Here is a 16,775-nt window from a genome sequence, read left to right as displayed (position 1 = left end):
GCATGCTGGAACACACATAGAAAAAGGGAAATAGCCTCCCAGGATTGTTTCTGTGCAGGAAGGTGCCTCTTCCTGAAGATAAACAATCCTGCTCACAGCACAGATACCATTGCATCATGGTGTAAGGGTGCCTGCATTGGCACTAGGCTGACTAAACAGCGCCAGTGCGTTGGGAAAGGACACAAATGTGCAGTATGCGTTAAATACTGTGCCCTCCTGCCCTGTCCTTGTGACGCAGAGCAGCACAGCAAGACTTGATAAACAGCCCTGCACCACAAGCCCATAAATGTGGGCCATAGAGTCCAACAGCAGCTTCCCTTGTTCCCTTCCTTTTGGTTTTCTGGTCCAGAAACAAGGCAGGAAGTTCAAGGAGGATGCTTTAAGTCCGCCGAGCACCTGCTTGGGCCCGCAGACTTCAAGTACTCATGCAAATGGGGGACTCCAAGCTACCCTCCAGCTGCAATGTCCTTATCATGGTTCCATTAGCTGCAGGACCTTTGAGCCCAGTGACTTGGTCCTCAGGCTACCTCGGAGGCGGCCCACAGGGGGCAGTACAATACCTCCTGGGAGCATAAAATGATACCACCAGGAAAGGGGCATAACAACATCACACTGCCTCAATTGTGCAAGACTTGTACAATCAGAAATACACAACTGGAGAGTAGAGCAAACACAAAAAAGTTATACAAATATGTTTTTTGGATCACATTGAATTTTCTGTGGCTGCTGAGAGGAGAGGGTGTATGCTACTGTGGTGAGAGAGACCTGGTACTCCAGAGAACTCATATATCTGAAGTATTAAAAGTAAAACCAAATTGTCATATAACGATGTTGTGTATTAATAAAAAATACAATTATGAGCAAGAATGGATGGGTTGCAATGCACTTTTAAAATGTTCTTTCCCTTCTTTGTAGGGCATAATAACGGCGGTCACGGAGGAGGTGGAGGTGAGTTGTAACAATGAAATGCAGCCTCCGGGCCACCACATTAACCTCCCCACACTCCAAGGGATGCAACCTAAAGAGAGTCTCACTCACGATGCTGCGGCACCACAACACATACTGCTTTTCACAACATCCTCAACAGCACAAACCACACTTGTCCCATCAAATTAAAATCAGGCCGGTCTCTAATTATCACCTGCACAGCAGCACCATGTTGATTATGAAGATGCTTAGGGGCTTGCGCTTCCTTGAGCCGCCCTAGCCTCATTTCTGTTTTTACGCTAAAGCGGCATTAGGGAGTCCCACATATTTACAGAGTGGCATTGCACCAGGCATAATGTATGCAAGGGCCCCCCCCCACAGGGAGGCTCAGAAAAATGGTGCAGTGGAATCTACAAGATTTCATTGCACCATTTTTCCCATCATTTTTAATGCCTGCCCATGGCAGGCATTGAACTGATGCTCCCATTGTATCCAACGGATCTCCCGGTGCTTTGCTGGACCAGCAACATCATTTACGGCGCTAATCCAGAGAGGCACCACAATGGCATCATATATTATGACACTATTGTGCTAACGTGCGCCATTGTCTGCTGTATAGTAAATACAGTGCTACCATGGTGATGTTAGGGGGGCACAAGGCGACGCAAGAAAAGTGGGGAATTGGAGCTTATGTGCCACTTTCTTGTAAATGAGGCATTTAATGTTTAGTTATGTTTTAGTGAATATCTGTCCCACTCGATGTATATATGTAATTGACTGTGTCCCACAATCTCACCCAGAGAGATATCTCTGGGTGAATTATGCCACCCGGAATCCAAGTTTCTATGGTTCCACAATTATCAGTTCCACAAACACCACACCTGATAGTTTACTGCCTAGAAACACAGGAAGTGCCTTATCTGCTATGGGGTCAGGGCCTGGCCACTATCAGCCATCTTTTTCAAATGAGCTTATTACCAGTAGTCATCTCTTTAACCTAAAGAGCATTGGGTTATTTTTTGAGGAATGACACATAATTTCCACCAATAGCATCCGCCCTTCCCCTCCTTTTGCTTTTTGGGTCCAGAGACAAGGCACAGAGTGCAGTGAGATTGGTTTCAGTGCATGGCCCCCATGTTTGGCTATGCAGACCTCAAGTTTTCCTGAGAGCGGGGGGGGCGAGGGTTCACAATCCGTCCACAAATCATAGCCTCAGATTATCAAAACAATTCCACGCAATGAGGCACTGCACCCAAAATTGCTGCACTGCATTGCGTGAGAGAGAGAGGGGAGGAAACCACTATGGGGCATATTTATACTTTTTCACCCAAAACTGCGCTAACACAGTTTTGCATGACAAACTATACTCCTGGCTAGTGCCATTCCAAGATGCCGGCCGGGCGTCATATTTAAAGAATGATAGTAGCTGGTAAGACCCGGCTAGCGTCACGAAAAAGGAGGCGTAGGGGAAACAGGAGGTTGTGCGTCAAAGCATGACGCTAGTCTGGGCAGAGGCATGAATAACGCCTCTAACCAGACAAGCTTCATTCTTTGACGCACAACTCCCATGGACATTACTCCTGTCTTGGTAAAGGCAGGTGTCATACCCATCCCTCCAATGCCCATGCTAGGGGACATATGTCCCCTGGCCATGGCCGTTGGGCCCAGTGCCATGTAAGGCCCCCCATGGCACTTCTTATAAAAAATAAACATTCTTACCTGCACTTACTTTACTCGCCAGAGGATGGGGTCCCTCCATCCTCCGCTGACCCTCTGTTGTGGGTGGGGGTTTCCCTGGAGCTCGGGAAGGGCCCCTGTGGGCCCATTCCGTGGTCTCTGACCATTGAAATAGGCTCACAGGTCCCCTATTCCCCGCCCTGACTAAGCAAGCTTAGCACCATTATTTAAGGCCCCCTTATCCCCATGCTTGATTTTAGCATGTGGGGATAAATATTGCGCTAAGGCCATATCATCATTTTTGGCCCGGGAACGCCAACCTTGCATCTCATTGACACAAGGTAGTTTCCCACTAGCAAAAAATGACTTTAACTCCAAAATTTTGGTGCTAGACAGGTCTAGCGCCAAAGTATAAATTTGGAGTTAGGTTTGCACCGAATTTCCATTAAAAAATGGCACAAATTCAGCTACATATTTACAAAGAAATGGCACTGTCCTCATCTTTCACTAGTGCTGGCACATAATGTTGCAGCGAGCAAAATACACACACTTTTACGTCATAGTGCAAAGGTGCCTGTGTGATTCTAGCATTGTACTTTTACAGGAAGGGTAGCCTTTTAGTACAAAACAGCTATGCCTAGAGAAATGTTAAAACTTTTCCCTGGTTGAATGTGTTCTGTACAGTGTAGTACACATGCAAAGTGGAATAGGTTGGGAGAAATAAAAGCATTTCCACTTTTGACCACCAGGTTTCAAGTGGCATTGTGTATTGGTGCAACACCATGCCTACTATTGCTAGGAGATCAGGTTTTGTGCCAGAAAACATGGGTGACTACATGAGTACGCCATGATAATAAGGTGGGCAACAGGAATCAAAAGTGAAACCAAATTTTCATGTATTTAAAAATATTATGAACAAAGATGTCCAGCTGGAAATGCATGTTTTGATTTTTCCTTTTATTCCATATTTTAAGGACATAATGACCATGGTCACTGGGGAGGAGGTGGAGGCGGTGGAGGTGAGTTGGAACAAAGCAATGCAGCCTTGTGGTCACCACATGAAGAACCCCCATCCCCCACGCACACTCCAAGGGATGTAACCTGGAGATTCTCCCTCATGATGCTGCTGCAGCACAACACATCCTGCTTTTCACATAATCCCCAACAGCACAAACCACAATCATTCCATAGAACGTGTGGCCCAAGCTCTGGTTAACAAGAGTAATGTACAGCATCACTGTGTTGATTATGAAGATGTTTGATGTTTAGTTATATCCTCAGTAAATATCCGTCCCACTCGATGGGTATATGTAATTGACTGTGTCCCACAATCTTACCCAGAGAGATATCTCTGGGTGAATTATGCCGCCCGGAATCCAAGTTTCTCTGGTTCCACAATTATCAGTTCCACAAACACCACACCTGATAGTTTACTGCCTATAAACACAGGAAGTGCCTTATCTGCTATGGGATCAGGGCCTGGCCACTATCAGTCATCTTTTTCAAATGAGCTTATTACCAGTAGTCATCTCTTTAACCTAAAAAGCATTGGGTTAATTTTTGAGGAATGACACATCATTTCCACCAATGGCATCCGCCCTTCCCTTCCTTTTTCTTTTTGGGTCCAGAGACAAGGCACAGAGTGCAGTGAGATTGGTTTCAGTGCATGGCCCCCATGTTTGGCTATGCGGACCTCAAGTTTTCCTGAGAGCAGGGGGGCGAGCGTTCACAATCCGTCCACAAATATTAGCCTCAGATTATCAAAAAAATTCCACACAATGAGGCACTGCACCCAAAATGGCTGCACTGCATTGCGTGAGAGAGAGAGGGGAGGAAACCACCATGGGGCATATTTATACTTTTTCACCCAATACTGCGCTAATGCAGTTTTGCGTGACAAACTGTACTTCCGGCAAAGTGCCATTCCAAGATGCCGGCCGGGCGTCATATTTAAGGAATGATAGTAGCCGGTAAGACCCGGCTAGTGTCATGAAAAAGGACACTAGCTGGGTGGGGGAGGCGTAGGGGAAACAGGAGGTTGAGCATCAAAGATTACACTAGTCTGGGTGGAGGCATGAATAACGCCTCTAACCAGACAAGCGTCATCCTTTGACGCACAACTCCCATGGACATGACTACTGTCTTGGTAAAGGCAGGTGTCATGCCCACCACTTCAATGCCCATGCCAGGGGACATATGTCCCCTGGCCATGGCCATTGGGCCCAGTGCCATGTAGGGGGGCCCAAGTAAGGCCCCCCATGGCACTTCTTATAAAAAATAAACATACTTACCTGCACTTACTTTACTCGCCGGAGGATGGGGTCCCTCCATCCTCCGCTGTCCCTCTGGTGTGGGTGGGGTTTTCCCTGGGGCTAGGGAAGGGCACCTGTGGGCCCATTCTGTGGTCTCTGACCATTGAAATAGTCTCACAGGTCCTCTAATGCCCGCCCTGACTAAGCAAGGTTAGCACCATTATTTAAGGCCCCCTTCCCCCCCCCTGTGCTTGATTTTAGCATGGGGGGATAAATATTGCGCTAAGGCCATATCATCATTTTTTGCCTGGGAACGCCTGCCTTGCATCTCATTGACACAAGGTAGTTTCCCACTAGCAAAAAATGACTTTAACTCAAAAATGTTGGCGTTAGACAGGTCTAGCGTCAAAGTATAAATATGGAGTTAAGTTTGCACCAAATTTGCATTAAAAAATGCCCCAAATTCAGCTACATATTTACAAAGAAATGGCACTGTCCTCATCTTTCACTAGTGCTGGCACATAATGTTGCATGGAGCATAATACACACACTTTTGCGTCATAGTGCAAAGGTGCCTGTGTGATTCTAGCATGGGACATTTACAGAAAGGGTAGCCTTTTAGTACAAAACAGCTATGCCTAGAGAAATGATAAAACATTTCCCCAGTTGAATGTGTTCTGTACAGTGTAGCACACATGCAAAGTGGAATAGGTTGGGAGAAATAAAAGCATTTCCACTTTTGACCGCCAGGTTTCAAGTGGCATTGTGTATTGGTGCAACACCCTGCCTACTATTGCTAGTAGATCGGGTTTTGTGCCAGAAAACATGGGTGACCACATGAGTACGCCATGATAATAAGGTGCGCAACAGGAATCAAAAGTGAAACCAAATTTTCATGTATTTAAAAAAAAATTATGAATAAAGATGTCCAGCTGGAAATGCATGTTTTGATTTTTCCTTTTATTCCTTATTTCAAGGACATAATGACCACGGTGGCTGGGGAGGAGGTGGAGGCGGTGGAGGTGAGTTGGAACAAAGCAATGCAGCCTTGTAGTCACCACATGAAGAACCCCCATCCCCCACGCACACTCCAAGGGATGTAACCTGGAGACTCTCCCTCATGATGCTGCTGCAGCACAACACATCCTGCTTTTCACATAATCCCCAACAGCACAAACCACAATCATTCCATAGAACGTGTGGCCCAAGCTCTGGTTAACAAGAGTAATGTACAGCATCACTGTGTTGATTATGAAGATGTTTGGGCCCGTATTTATACTCCGTTTGCGGCGAATTAGCGTCGTTTTTTTCGACGCAAATTCGGCGCAAAACTAACGCCATATTTATACTTTGGCGTTAGACGCGTCTAGCGCCAAAGTATGGGCAAATAGCGTCATTTTTTTGCGTGAACGCCTTCCTTGCGTTAATGAGATGCAAGGAAGGCGTTCCCGTCTAAAAAAATGACGGCGACGCAAATGCGTCGTATTTATACTCCCGGGCAAAAATCACGCCCGGGAGTGGGCGGGGCAAAAAACCCTGCATTTGCGCCACTTTTTAACGCCTGGGTCAGGATAGGCGTTAAGGGGCCTGTGGGCTCAAAATGAACCCACAGGTGCCCTCCCCTGCCCCCAGGGACCCCCCCTGCCACCCTTGCCCACCCCAGGAGGACACCCAAGGATGGAGGGACCCATCCCAGGGACATTCAGGTAAGTTCAGGTAAGTATAATTTTTTATTTTTTTTAATTTTTTTTGTGGCATAGGGGGGCCTTATTTGTGCCCCCCTACATGCCACTATGCCCAATGACCATGCCCAGGGGACATAAGTCCCCTGGGCATGGCCATTGGGCAAGGGGGCATGACTCCTGTCTTTACTAAGACAGGAGTCATTTAAATGGCGTCTGGGCGTCGAAAAAATGGCGCAAATCGGGTTGAGGCGATTTTTTTGCCTCAACCTGACTTGCCCCATTTTAAGATGCCCTAAAGCCATTTTCCCCCTACGCCGGCGCTGCCTGGTCTACGTGGTTTTTTTCCACGCACACCAGGCAGCGCCGGTCTGCTAGCGCCGGCTAACGCCATTCCATAAATACGGCGCCCGCATGGCGCTTCAGAATGGCGTTAGACGGCGCTAAATTTTTTGACGCTAAACTGCGTTAGCGCAGTTTAGCATCAAAAAGTATAAATATGGGCCTTGATGTTTAGTTATATCCTCAGTAAATATCCGTCCCACTCGATGGGTATTTGTAGGTGATGTTTGTTAGAGCAGAGAAAGTCTGGAAGACTAAGGGTCTGATTTACACATTGTCGGGGGTTACTTTGTCACAACGGTTACGGACATCCCATCCGCCGAAATCTACATCTCATTATCTTATATGGGATTTACATTTCGGCAAACAGGATACCCGTCACCGTTGTGACCAAGTAACCCCTCCCCCGACTTCTAAATCAGACCCTAAGTCCCTCATTACGAGCAGCGCAATCTCACCTAGAGTAATATCTCTAGGTAGAAGGATGTCACTCAGAATTCCAATTCTCTCTGTTTCCGGATTTATCGGTTCAACAAATGCCAAACCCGATTATTTACTGATTCCGGAATTATCGGTTCTACAAATACCACACTGGATCATTTACTGCCCAGAGATATAGGAGTCTCTCTCGTTCCAGAATTATTGGTTTGACAAATACTACACAGGATCATTTAGTGCCCAGAGACACAGGTGTGTCTCTGGTTCCAGGGTTATCGGTTCTACAAATACCACACGCGAACATTTAGGGCCAGATGTAGGAAGCCTTTTGCGCCTCGCAAACTGCGAAAAACGCAGTTTGCGAGGCTCAAAAGGCTTAACGCAATGCACCACCTCAAATTGCGAGTCGGTACCGACTCACAATTTGAGGCTGTGACTCGCAAATAGGAAGGGGTGTTCCCTTCCTATTTGCGACCGCATCGCCATGCTGAGTTGGTTTGTGACCGTGAAAGCGGTCGCAAACCTACTCGCAGTTACCATCCACTTGAAGTAGATGGTAACTCATTCGCAAAAGGGAAGGGGTCCCCTTGGGACCCCTTCCCCTTTGTGAATGCCCCAAAAAAAAAATGTTCAGAGCACGCAGTGGTCCTATGGACCACTGCCTACTCTGAAAAAATCGAAACCAAATGGTTTCGGAATTTTTTCTTTTTGCAGCTCATTTTCCTTTAAGGATAACGGGCTGCAAAAAGAAAAAAAAAGACTGCTTTATTTAACAGCAGTCACGGACATGGTGTCTGCTGTCTCCAGCAGGCCACCATCCCTGTGAGTGCCTAGACTCGCTATGGGGTCGCAAACTGCGACCCACCTCATAGATATTCATGAGGTGGGTCTCTGCGACCCCATAGCGAGTCGCAGAAGGTGTCTGAGACACCTTTCTGCATAATATTTTGCAAGTTGCAAATTGCAAGTCGCTGTGACTCGCTATTTCCAACTCGCAAAATATAATTTTGCTACATCAGGCCCTTAGTGCCCATAGACACAGACCCTCCTTCACTGCTGTGGGGCCAGAGACTCTGTACCACAGCACAGCTTTCCACCCGTCTAACCTCTGCATCAGCACAATGGGAACAGACAATGCTCAGTCCCACTGGCCCTTTCTGGACACTTTTTGTCTTCTCAGAAAAAGAAGGAAATGTCAGCGTTTTTCCCCGAAATAAGGAAGACTGCCTGGAAAAGAATCCAGTGTCACCAGGGCCCTGGGTTTATTCACCAGTCTGGGAAAGAGACTTGTAAATGGTGGATTTTGATGAAGGAAAACTAAGTGGGCTACAGAAGTCCGTCCCTCCCATATGAATGCACCGTTTGTAATCAATGGGCAGACCCTGCCGGAGCCCTTCTGTGGGCCTAGGGGTCAGAGTGTGGTCACCCTTCTCCCAAGTTAGCCTTTCAAAGGGTTTTCTGATGGAGTGGACCATGACCCGCCTCCTTTAATGGAGTCCACAAATGGAAGTCTAGACATGAATGTGCGTAGTCATGACCTCTTGCAATCAATGCTATTCATTAGTGCAAGACGCATCCTTGAGTCCATTTGCATCACATCCAGAAAACAGCACTAATTGCAGAATTACTCTTCTCTCGTAATTCTGCATGCTCTTGTGGAGCGTTTGGGTAATTCCGCGTGATTACGCTACATGGAAGTGCAGAAGTTACGCTCACCGCTCAGTGGATCCGAAATGGCCAAAAAAGAGAATAAGCTCTCTTGTCCAATAGAATTTGCTTACTTTTTAGATCTGGGCTAGAGATAGCTTTAGTTGTTTCTCAAGACTTATGTTACAAAAATTGATAATGCTGATACACATACACATGGGGAGGGGCTTTGGGTCATCCCCCTTCACCCATTACTGGAAGCTCGTTTCAGGAGAGAGTTTTCTTTGGCCCAATAGAGAGAGGTGAATGGGCCTGTCACAGTTTTAGCACTAGGACTCTGCGGAGTAGCTGCGTGCTGTATGAATCACCTCGTTTATTCATTCATTGCTCAGTTGCAGTGCCATTCATTTTTTGAAACAGCCCACGAGCAATTAGTCAGCCCTGTTCAGAAGTTGGCCTTGTTGTCATTGTGAATCACACTTTGGGTTAACCCATCAGAGAGCTTTTGGTGTTTGCTTATCAGGCACTTTAAGTGACAGCATTTTTCCTGTTTACTTTGGACTAGTATTGAAAATACTCCAGCACGGGCTCCTAACCCCAGCAGTTACAGGCTTATCTCATTACTTTGGACTAGTATTGAGCTCCTAACCCTAGCAGTTACAGGCTTATCTCATTACTTTGGACTAGTATTGAAAATACTCCAGCACGGGCTCCTAACCCCAGCAGTTACAGGCTTATCTCATTACTTTGGACTAGTATTGAGCTCCTAACCCTAGCAGTTACAGGCTTATCTCATTACTTTGGACTAGTATTGAAAATACTCCAGCACGGGCTCCTAACCCTAGCAGTTACAGGCTTATCTCATTACTTTGGACTAGTATTGAAAATACTCCAGCACGGGCTCCTAACCCCAGCAGTTACATACTTATCTCATTACTTTGGACTAGTATTGAAAATACTTCAGCACGGGCTCCTAACCCCAGCAGTTACATGCTTATCTCATTACTTTGGACTAGTATTGAAAATACTCTAGCACATGGTCCTAACCCCAGCAGTTACAGGGTTATCTCATTACTTTGAACTAGTATAGAAAATACTCCAGCACGGGCTCCTAACCCCAGCAGTTACAAACTTATCTCATTACTTTGGACTAGTATAGAAAATACTCCAGCACGGGCTCCTAACCCCAGCAGTTACAGGGTTATCTCATTACCCTGGACTAGTATTGAAAATACTCCAGCACGGGCTCCTAACCCCAGCAGTTACATGCTTATCTCATTACCTTGAACTAGTATTGAAAATAGTCTAGCACATGGTCCTAACCCCAGCAGTTACAGGCTTATCTCATTACCTTGAACTAGTATTGAAAATACTCTAGCACATGGTCCTAACCCCAGCAGTTACAGGGTTATCTCATTACTTTGGACTAGTATAGAAAATACTCCAGCACGGGCTCCTAACCCCAGCAGTTACATACTTATCTCATTACTTTGGACTAGTATAGAAAATACTCCAGCACAGGCTCCTAACCCCAGCAGTTACAGGGTTATCTCATTACCCTGGACTAGTATTGAAAATACTCCAGCACGGGCTCCTAACCCCAGCAGTTACATGCTTATCTCATTACCTTGAACTAGTATTGAAAATACTCTAGCACATGGTCCTAACCCCAGCAGTTACAGGGTTATCTCATTACCCTGGACTAGTATTGAAAATACTCCAGCACGGGCTCCTAACCCCAGCAGTTACATGCTTATCTCATTACCTTGGACTAGTATTGAAAATACTCTAGCACATGGTCCTAACCCCAGCAGTTACAGGGTTATCTCATTACCCTGGACTAGTATTGAAAATACTCTAGCACATGGTCCTAACCCCAGCAGTTACAGGGTTATCTCATTACCCTGGACTAGTATTGAAAATACTCCAGCACGGGCTCCTAACCCCAGCAGTTACATGCTTATCTCATTACCTTGGACTAGTATTGAAAATACTCCAGCACATGGTCCTAACCCCAGCAGTTACAGGGTTATGCCATTACTTTGGACTAGTATAGAACATTTTCCAGCCCCAGTTCAGTTGCAAATTTAGAAAAGCATTTAGGGGCATATATAAGAGCCCCTTGCTCCACAGTTGTGTCACTTTTAGTGTTGTAACAGTGAGATAAACCTTGAAATCATATCTATGAGGCCACGTAAAGCCACTTTGAGTGGAATTTCACGGCCTCATAGATGTGGAGTAAGGAAAAGCAGCGCAAATTTCTGCGTGGCCTTAGTCTGCTCGAGGGAGGTGCTCCACGGGCGTTGCATTGGGTGTTCTCATGCAACACCAATGGATTTTGACGCAGCTCCAGGTTTACAAGGACTTGTAAACCTGGGGCAGCACCAAAACCTTATTCTTCCCCAGAGGAGGCATAATGATGAGAAATATCGCTGTTTCTTCTTGTTTTTCTTCTTTCTATGTACACTGCATTCTGCAGCACACTTAGAAAGAGGAAAACACCTCTCAGGATTGCTTTTTGTGCAGGAAGCTGCCCCTTCCTGCACAAAAACAATCCTACTTATAACGCAGACACTATTCTACCAAAACAGCACCACCACAAGGAGAGGAGAGGAATGTGACATATTGTATAAATATGGTGCAATCGTGCCGTTTCACCTTGACGCAGTACAGCAGGGTGCCTTGCTGCTCTCCACTGCCCCAAAAGCCCATGAATCTCGGCCTTTGTCTTCTTGAGATGAAGTCTTTGTTGGGTGTCCCGAGTGTCAGGTGAACTCCTGATAGGAAACAGCCGGAGCCGGGGAAAGCAGTGGAGCTGAGAGAGAATAAGAGAGAGAGGTGTGTGGAGAAGCAGGCCTCATGCGGGAGGCTGGACTTAGAACTTTACATCCAGAGAGATGTTCACTTCTGAGCTCCACAGATGCAGTCTCCTAGTCCAGCGACCATCAGAAGTGTTCAGTGACAGTCACTCGTTTCACTCAGGTGAGCGGCATACTCAGCTGAGGAGAGGTCAGGAGGTCACAGCTCAATATCTCTGTAAGTAGCAGGTCAAGGACTGCAGGACCTAAGCCTGCCATGTTAATAGTTCTGAGAACCCTCATTGTGTAGACATTCAACGTGTGTGACTGCAACCGGCTGATTCATTTACACAAACTTTCACTGTGAGTCTATAAAGTAAACTGTGCTTAGTTACACAATAGGAAGAATGTCCAGAATATGTCATCATTTAAAGTGTGCACAAACTTCAGAGTCCGCTGGGAACCGCGGATCTTAGCAGCGGAAGTGACAGCAGCGTTTTGGCGCCCAGATGGCCGGAAACTAAACCGCACATCCTGGGTGATTCCACTAGAGGGACTCAAGGCTGCTGGTAAGCTGCAGCGTCTTCACCACATGGACAGAAGCGTCTCATTCACTCTTTTATGTTCACTGAGCAGAGGCAGTGAATTACAAGAGTCTTAAGTGGTGAAGCTTTTGATCTTCATTGCGCATCAAGGTTTCTTTATATTTCTTTGTTTTATTAAAAGATGTGAGTGAACAGCTGCTGCTTACATTATTGTTCGTAATTCCTGCGAGAGGTGGAGGCAAGAGGTAGAGGAACATGTATTTCACGGTCGTCCTTGTAGGCACTAGATAGACGTGTAGGCGCTGCACCCTCAGTTTAGTGCTAGCACTCTGGGAAGGTGTTAGGTTGAACGGGCCTTAGGATAGCTTGGAGAATAAAGTCTCTGTTGTTTTACATGTGCCTCACCACAACTGTACGTGAGGGTGAGAAGTCCCTCGGTGGGCCTGGGAGATGGTGACTGAGGCCTGCAAAGGTATCTGTCTGGACTTTATAGGTCACCAGACTGTGCCTGGAGGTGACTGAGGCCACAGAGGACAGCTGCTGCAGATGTCAAGCAACACAAAAAGACGAAGGGCGGACTGCTGAACATCGCAAAACACTCACTCCCCCATCACAGATCTGGGTTACATCCATTGTTTTTGTGCTCGCCACACCACTTCAATTTGGCTCAGGCATATGAAAATCAGTCTTGACCCTGCTTCCAAAGGAAACAGTACAGTCTGTACTACCAGGCCTTCTCCGTGGACCGGAAAACAAGCATCATGGTACCGGTTTTGGGGTATCTCCGCTCATCAGCAGATGTCAAGGTCTGCAGGCCTTGTTTTATACCATGGACTAACCCGCAGACCGATGCCAGTGTCATTCAAACATGCATAAAAATTAAAAACACAAATGAAATGGGAAGTACTTTGGTGATGCAGTTTATACCTGCAGTGACAGACGAGATGCTGTGATGAAGATGTCATGAACAGGCTCCACAAGGGGTGGAGGGGCGCAGCTGGGTCTGAGGGGTGCTCTTGCGTGTCTAAGGAAAGTGGTTGATTCAGGGAAGGCCTGTAACAAAGAGCTCTGATGGGCATGCTGCCTCTTGTGGCATAGAGCATCACCCTCCCACCACCTCAGTTCTGCAGGACATGGACCACCAGAGCAAGGGAGATGTGTCTTCATAGGCCACATGTGTGTCTGGCTGCTCAGCAGCATGATGGCTCCTGCAGGTCATGAGAATGATATCTTGATAGGACTGATGTCATAATTAAGGGTGTATCAGGTCTAGAGCGTGACTTGAAAATGGCAACAAAGATCTGCATCTAGGAATGAATACCTGGAATTTACTTTGAATTATTTTGTATCTTTTCAGGGTTTTTCGGCTTTTTTCCTGGGTTTGGACGGTGCCCTCGGGAGTGTGGGCCTTCCCGCCCATGCCGAGGACGTCAACAATGCGTCATCACAAAATGGTGTTGGGGTGGAACAAGATGCGAAGGAGGCGGAGGTGAGAAGAAGCACTGTAAAGTACACTGACAGTCAACATGAGGCTCTCTCCGTTCCCATCCCCTCTCTCTCTCTCTGTCTCGTTACTCCATCTCTCCATCTCTCTCTCTGTCTCTCTGTCGCCATCTCTCTCTCTGTCTCCATCTCTCTCTCTGTCTCTCTGTCTCCATCTCTCTCTGTCTTTCTGTCTCCATCTCTCTCTGTCTCTCTTTGTTTCTCTGTCTCCATCTCTCTCGCTCTGTCTCTCTGTCTCCATCTCTCTCTCTGTCTCTCTGTCTCCATCTCTCTCTGTCTTTCTGTCTCCATCTCTCTCTCTCTCTCTCTCTCTGTCTCCATCCCTCTCTCTCTGTCTCCATCTCTCTCTGTCTCTCTGTCTCCATCTCTCTCTCTGTCTCTCTTTGTTTCTCTGTCTCCATCTCTCTCGCTCTGTCTCTCTGTCTCCATCTCTCTCTCTGTTTCTCTATCTCCATCTCTCTCTCTCTGTCTCCATCTCTCTCTCTCTCTCTCTGTCTCCATCTCTCTCTCTCTCTGTTTCCATCTCTCTCTCTCTCTCTGTCTCTCTGTCTCCATCTCTCTCTCTGTCTCTCTGTCTCCATATTTCTCTCTGTCTCTCTATCTTCATCTCTCTCTGACTCTCTGTCTCCAACTCTCTGTCTCCATCTCTCTCTCTCTTTCTGTCTCTCTCAGTCTCTCTGTCTCCCTCTCTCTCTCTCTGTCTCCATCTCTCTCTCTCTCTCTCTCTCTCTCTCTCCCTCTGTCTTTCTCTGTCTCTCCATCTCCATCTTTGTCTCTCTGTCTCTCTGTTCTAATCTCTCTCTCTCGTCTCTTTCTGTCTCTCTCTTGCTCTCCTTTTCTCTCTCTGTCTCCATTCACCTCTCTCTCTCCCTCTCTCTCTTCCTCTCTCTATGTCTTTATCTCTGTGTCTTGCTCTCTCTGTCTCTTCCCCTCTTCCTCTCCATCAATTTCTTTCTTTCTTCCTCTCTCACACTCCTTCTCTCTCTCTCTCTGCTGCACACGTAGAAAGAGGAAAATACATCCCATCATTGTTTTTGTGCAGGAAGGAGTCCATTCCTGCAGAAAAACAATTGTGCCAACAATGCAGACACCCATGCACCCTGGTGAAAGCATGCCTCTATAGGTACTAGGCACTAATTTGTGTGCTGGTGCAGGCAGAAAGGACAGAAATGTGCCGTATGTCAATAATACAGTGCCTTCCAGCCATTTCCTTGTGACGCAGGGCAGCGCATCAAAAAGCCTTGCAGCACTGCCCTGCGCAAAAACGTTGTAGATGAGGGCCTGAGTGTTGGTTCTGGAACCTTCATTAAACACACAGGTGCAATAAATAAACAGTGCCGTGTTTCTTTTTGCAGGTCACCATCATTAACTTTTCTAATGATTCAGCGATGATACCTGCTAACACCTGGACCTTTGCTGACCCTGCTCCAATAGATGTGATTCACAAATATGTGCCTGGGCACGCTGCGTACACGCCTGAAGCGTAATCACCCACATAGAATGCAAAACATGTTTTTGGTGAAAGACTGTGGAGTCTGTAAAGTCTCTATGATGTACCGCTATGAGTAAATTATTGTCTGCATAAAGTGTTTTTTCCTACCAAAATTGATGCTGTCATCTTTGGGAGGGTAATGTAGAAAGCCTCATGCTTGCCCGAATGTACTTCACACTTCCATCCACTAGAGGTCGCACTAGTTTACATGGAGCTGGCAGATGTCTTCTCTTTAGTTGGATTGCACACGATTCTTTGCAGCTTGTGCACAAAAAGAGAGCTTGTCCATGCATAATCACACCAGTTCATCCTGAGATTTGGATTGATCAAAAAACCATGGATGTCAATGTCCCAAATTGCCAGGGTTAGCAGTGGTGACATCATGCACCCTTTGACCCGGATGGCATCAAATGTTAAACCACTGGTCCCAACCCTCACCCTTAGCCCTCAACTCGCATGTGCCGCCCAGGAATGCATAATTCATCAACCAATCAGTTGACTTGTTGAGCGTGACTTGTCACCCGTGAGGCTATCCTGGTGCTGGGACGGTCCAGGGTCTCAGTCGAAGAGCCAGGTTTTCAGCATCCTACGGAAATCTTGTCGAGCGGGAGAGACCCTGAGGTGCAGGGTGAGGCAGCTCAAGGCGTTGACTGTGAGATAGTGTCGTAGTTAGACTCTTGCTCTAGGCAAGACGGCTAGTTTAGGGGTGACAGCACTTTTGTTTGTACGCGACGAGGCCATTCCTACAACTGTCAGGCAAATCCCCGCCTTACAAGCAGTACCTCACTAAAAACCCAAACAGTAAAAAGTGATTTCTGGCAGCCTTTACGCATGGACTCAAGAATGTGACATCTCAGGGGAGTCATGGTTAAACGGAGAGAACCGTTTTCTTACATGAACAATAAGTCTCAGTCACACACAGTCAAGGAAAGAGATGCAGTGACGCTTTCAACAGGTTTGATCAATAAGACTGCAATTTACTGTAAAATGCATGAGCTGCAATGATTAAGGTAATGAACAATGCAAGAAACAAAATTGTGAAGATGAGAGTCGTGAATACAAAGACCCCATCTATCTTGCAATAAACATAGGATGTAAAATAGGCTTTAATACCATAGCATGATGAACCTAATCTCTATCCTGAAGAGAGCTAGGTGTGTTAAACCTAATCTGCCAGTACCATGTCCGTGAGAAGAGCCACCCAACCCTCGTTACCTTGGAATGAGGTCTCTAGATCTGACTCCGTGGGGTCACAAAGGTTGGGTCTGCCTCAAGGCAACATGTAGCATAGATAGCGTTGATGGCATCTGTAAGGAATCCCTCTAATAACCTTGTCTGCTTGAGATGTACTTATACAGATCTTGTAGGACCCCTGACGAAGGTATGCTTCCTAACAATAGATAAGAAGACATGCTTTGGGCGGCAATTATATAAATAATTCCCTCCAAACGTATATCCTGTTCATGTCTCAC

At 46.5% G+C, this 16,775-nt stretch overlaps 1 protein-coding gene across 3 annotated transcripts in view; it reads left to right on the top strand.

Moving 5' to 3' along the window:
* LOC138249668 (uncharacterized) overlaps positions 1–15,416 on the top strand; it is a 36,389-nt gene extending 20,973 nt beyond the window's left edge. For 2 of the 3 annotated variants that reach the window (XM_069203627.1, XM_069203629.1), the window contains 5 exons: positions 916–948; positions 3,579–3,623; positions 5,834–5,878; positions 13,666–13,797; positions 15,167–15,416. In XM_069203627.1, coding sequence (XP_069059728.1) covers positions 916–948; positions 3,579–3,623; positions 5,834–5,878; positions 13,666–13,797; positions 15,167–15,298 — 387 coding nt within the window. In that variant the 3' untranslated portion in view covers positions 15,299–15,416. The remainder of the gene's footprint in view (positions 1–915; positions 949–3,578; positions 3,624–5,833; positions 5,879–13,665; positions 13,798–15,166) is intronic. The other variant, XM_069203628.1, reaches the window with a different exon arrangement.
* The last annotated feature ends 1,359 nt before the right edge of the window (positions 15,417–16,775 follow it).

Source organism: Pleurodeles waltl, chromosome 8 (assembly GCF_031143425.1).
Source record: "Pleurodeles waltl isolate 20211129_DDA chromosome 8, aPleWal1.hap1.20221129, whole genome shotgun sequence".
NCBI classification, from domain to species: Eukaryota; Metazoa; Chordata; class Amphibia; order Caudata; family Salamandridae; genus Pleurodeles; species Pleurodeles waltl.
This window is presented reverse-complemented; position numbering and strand designations above follow the sequence as displayed.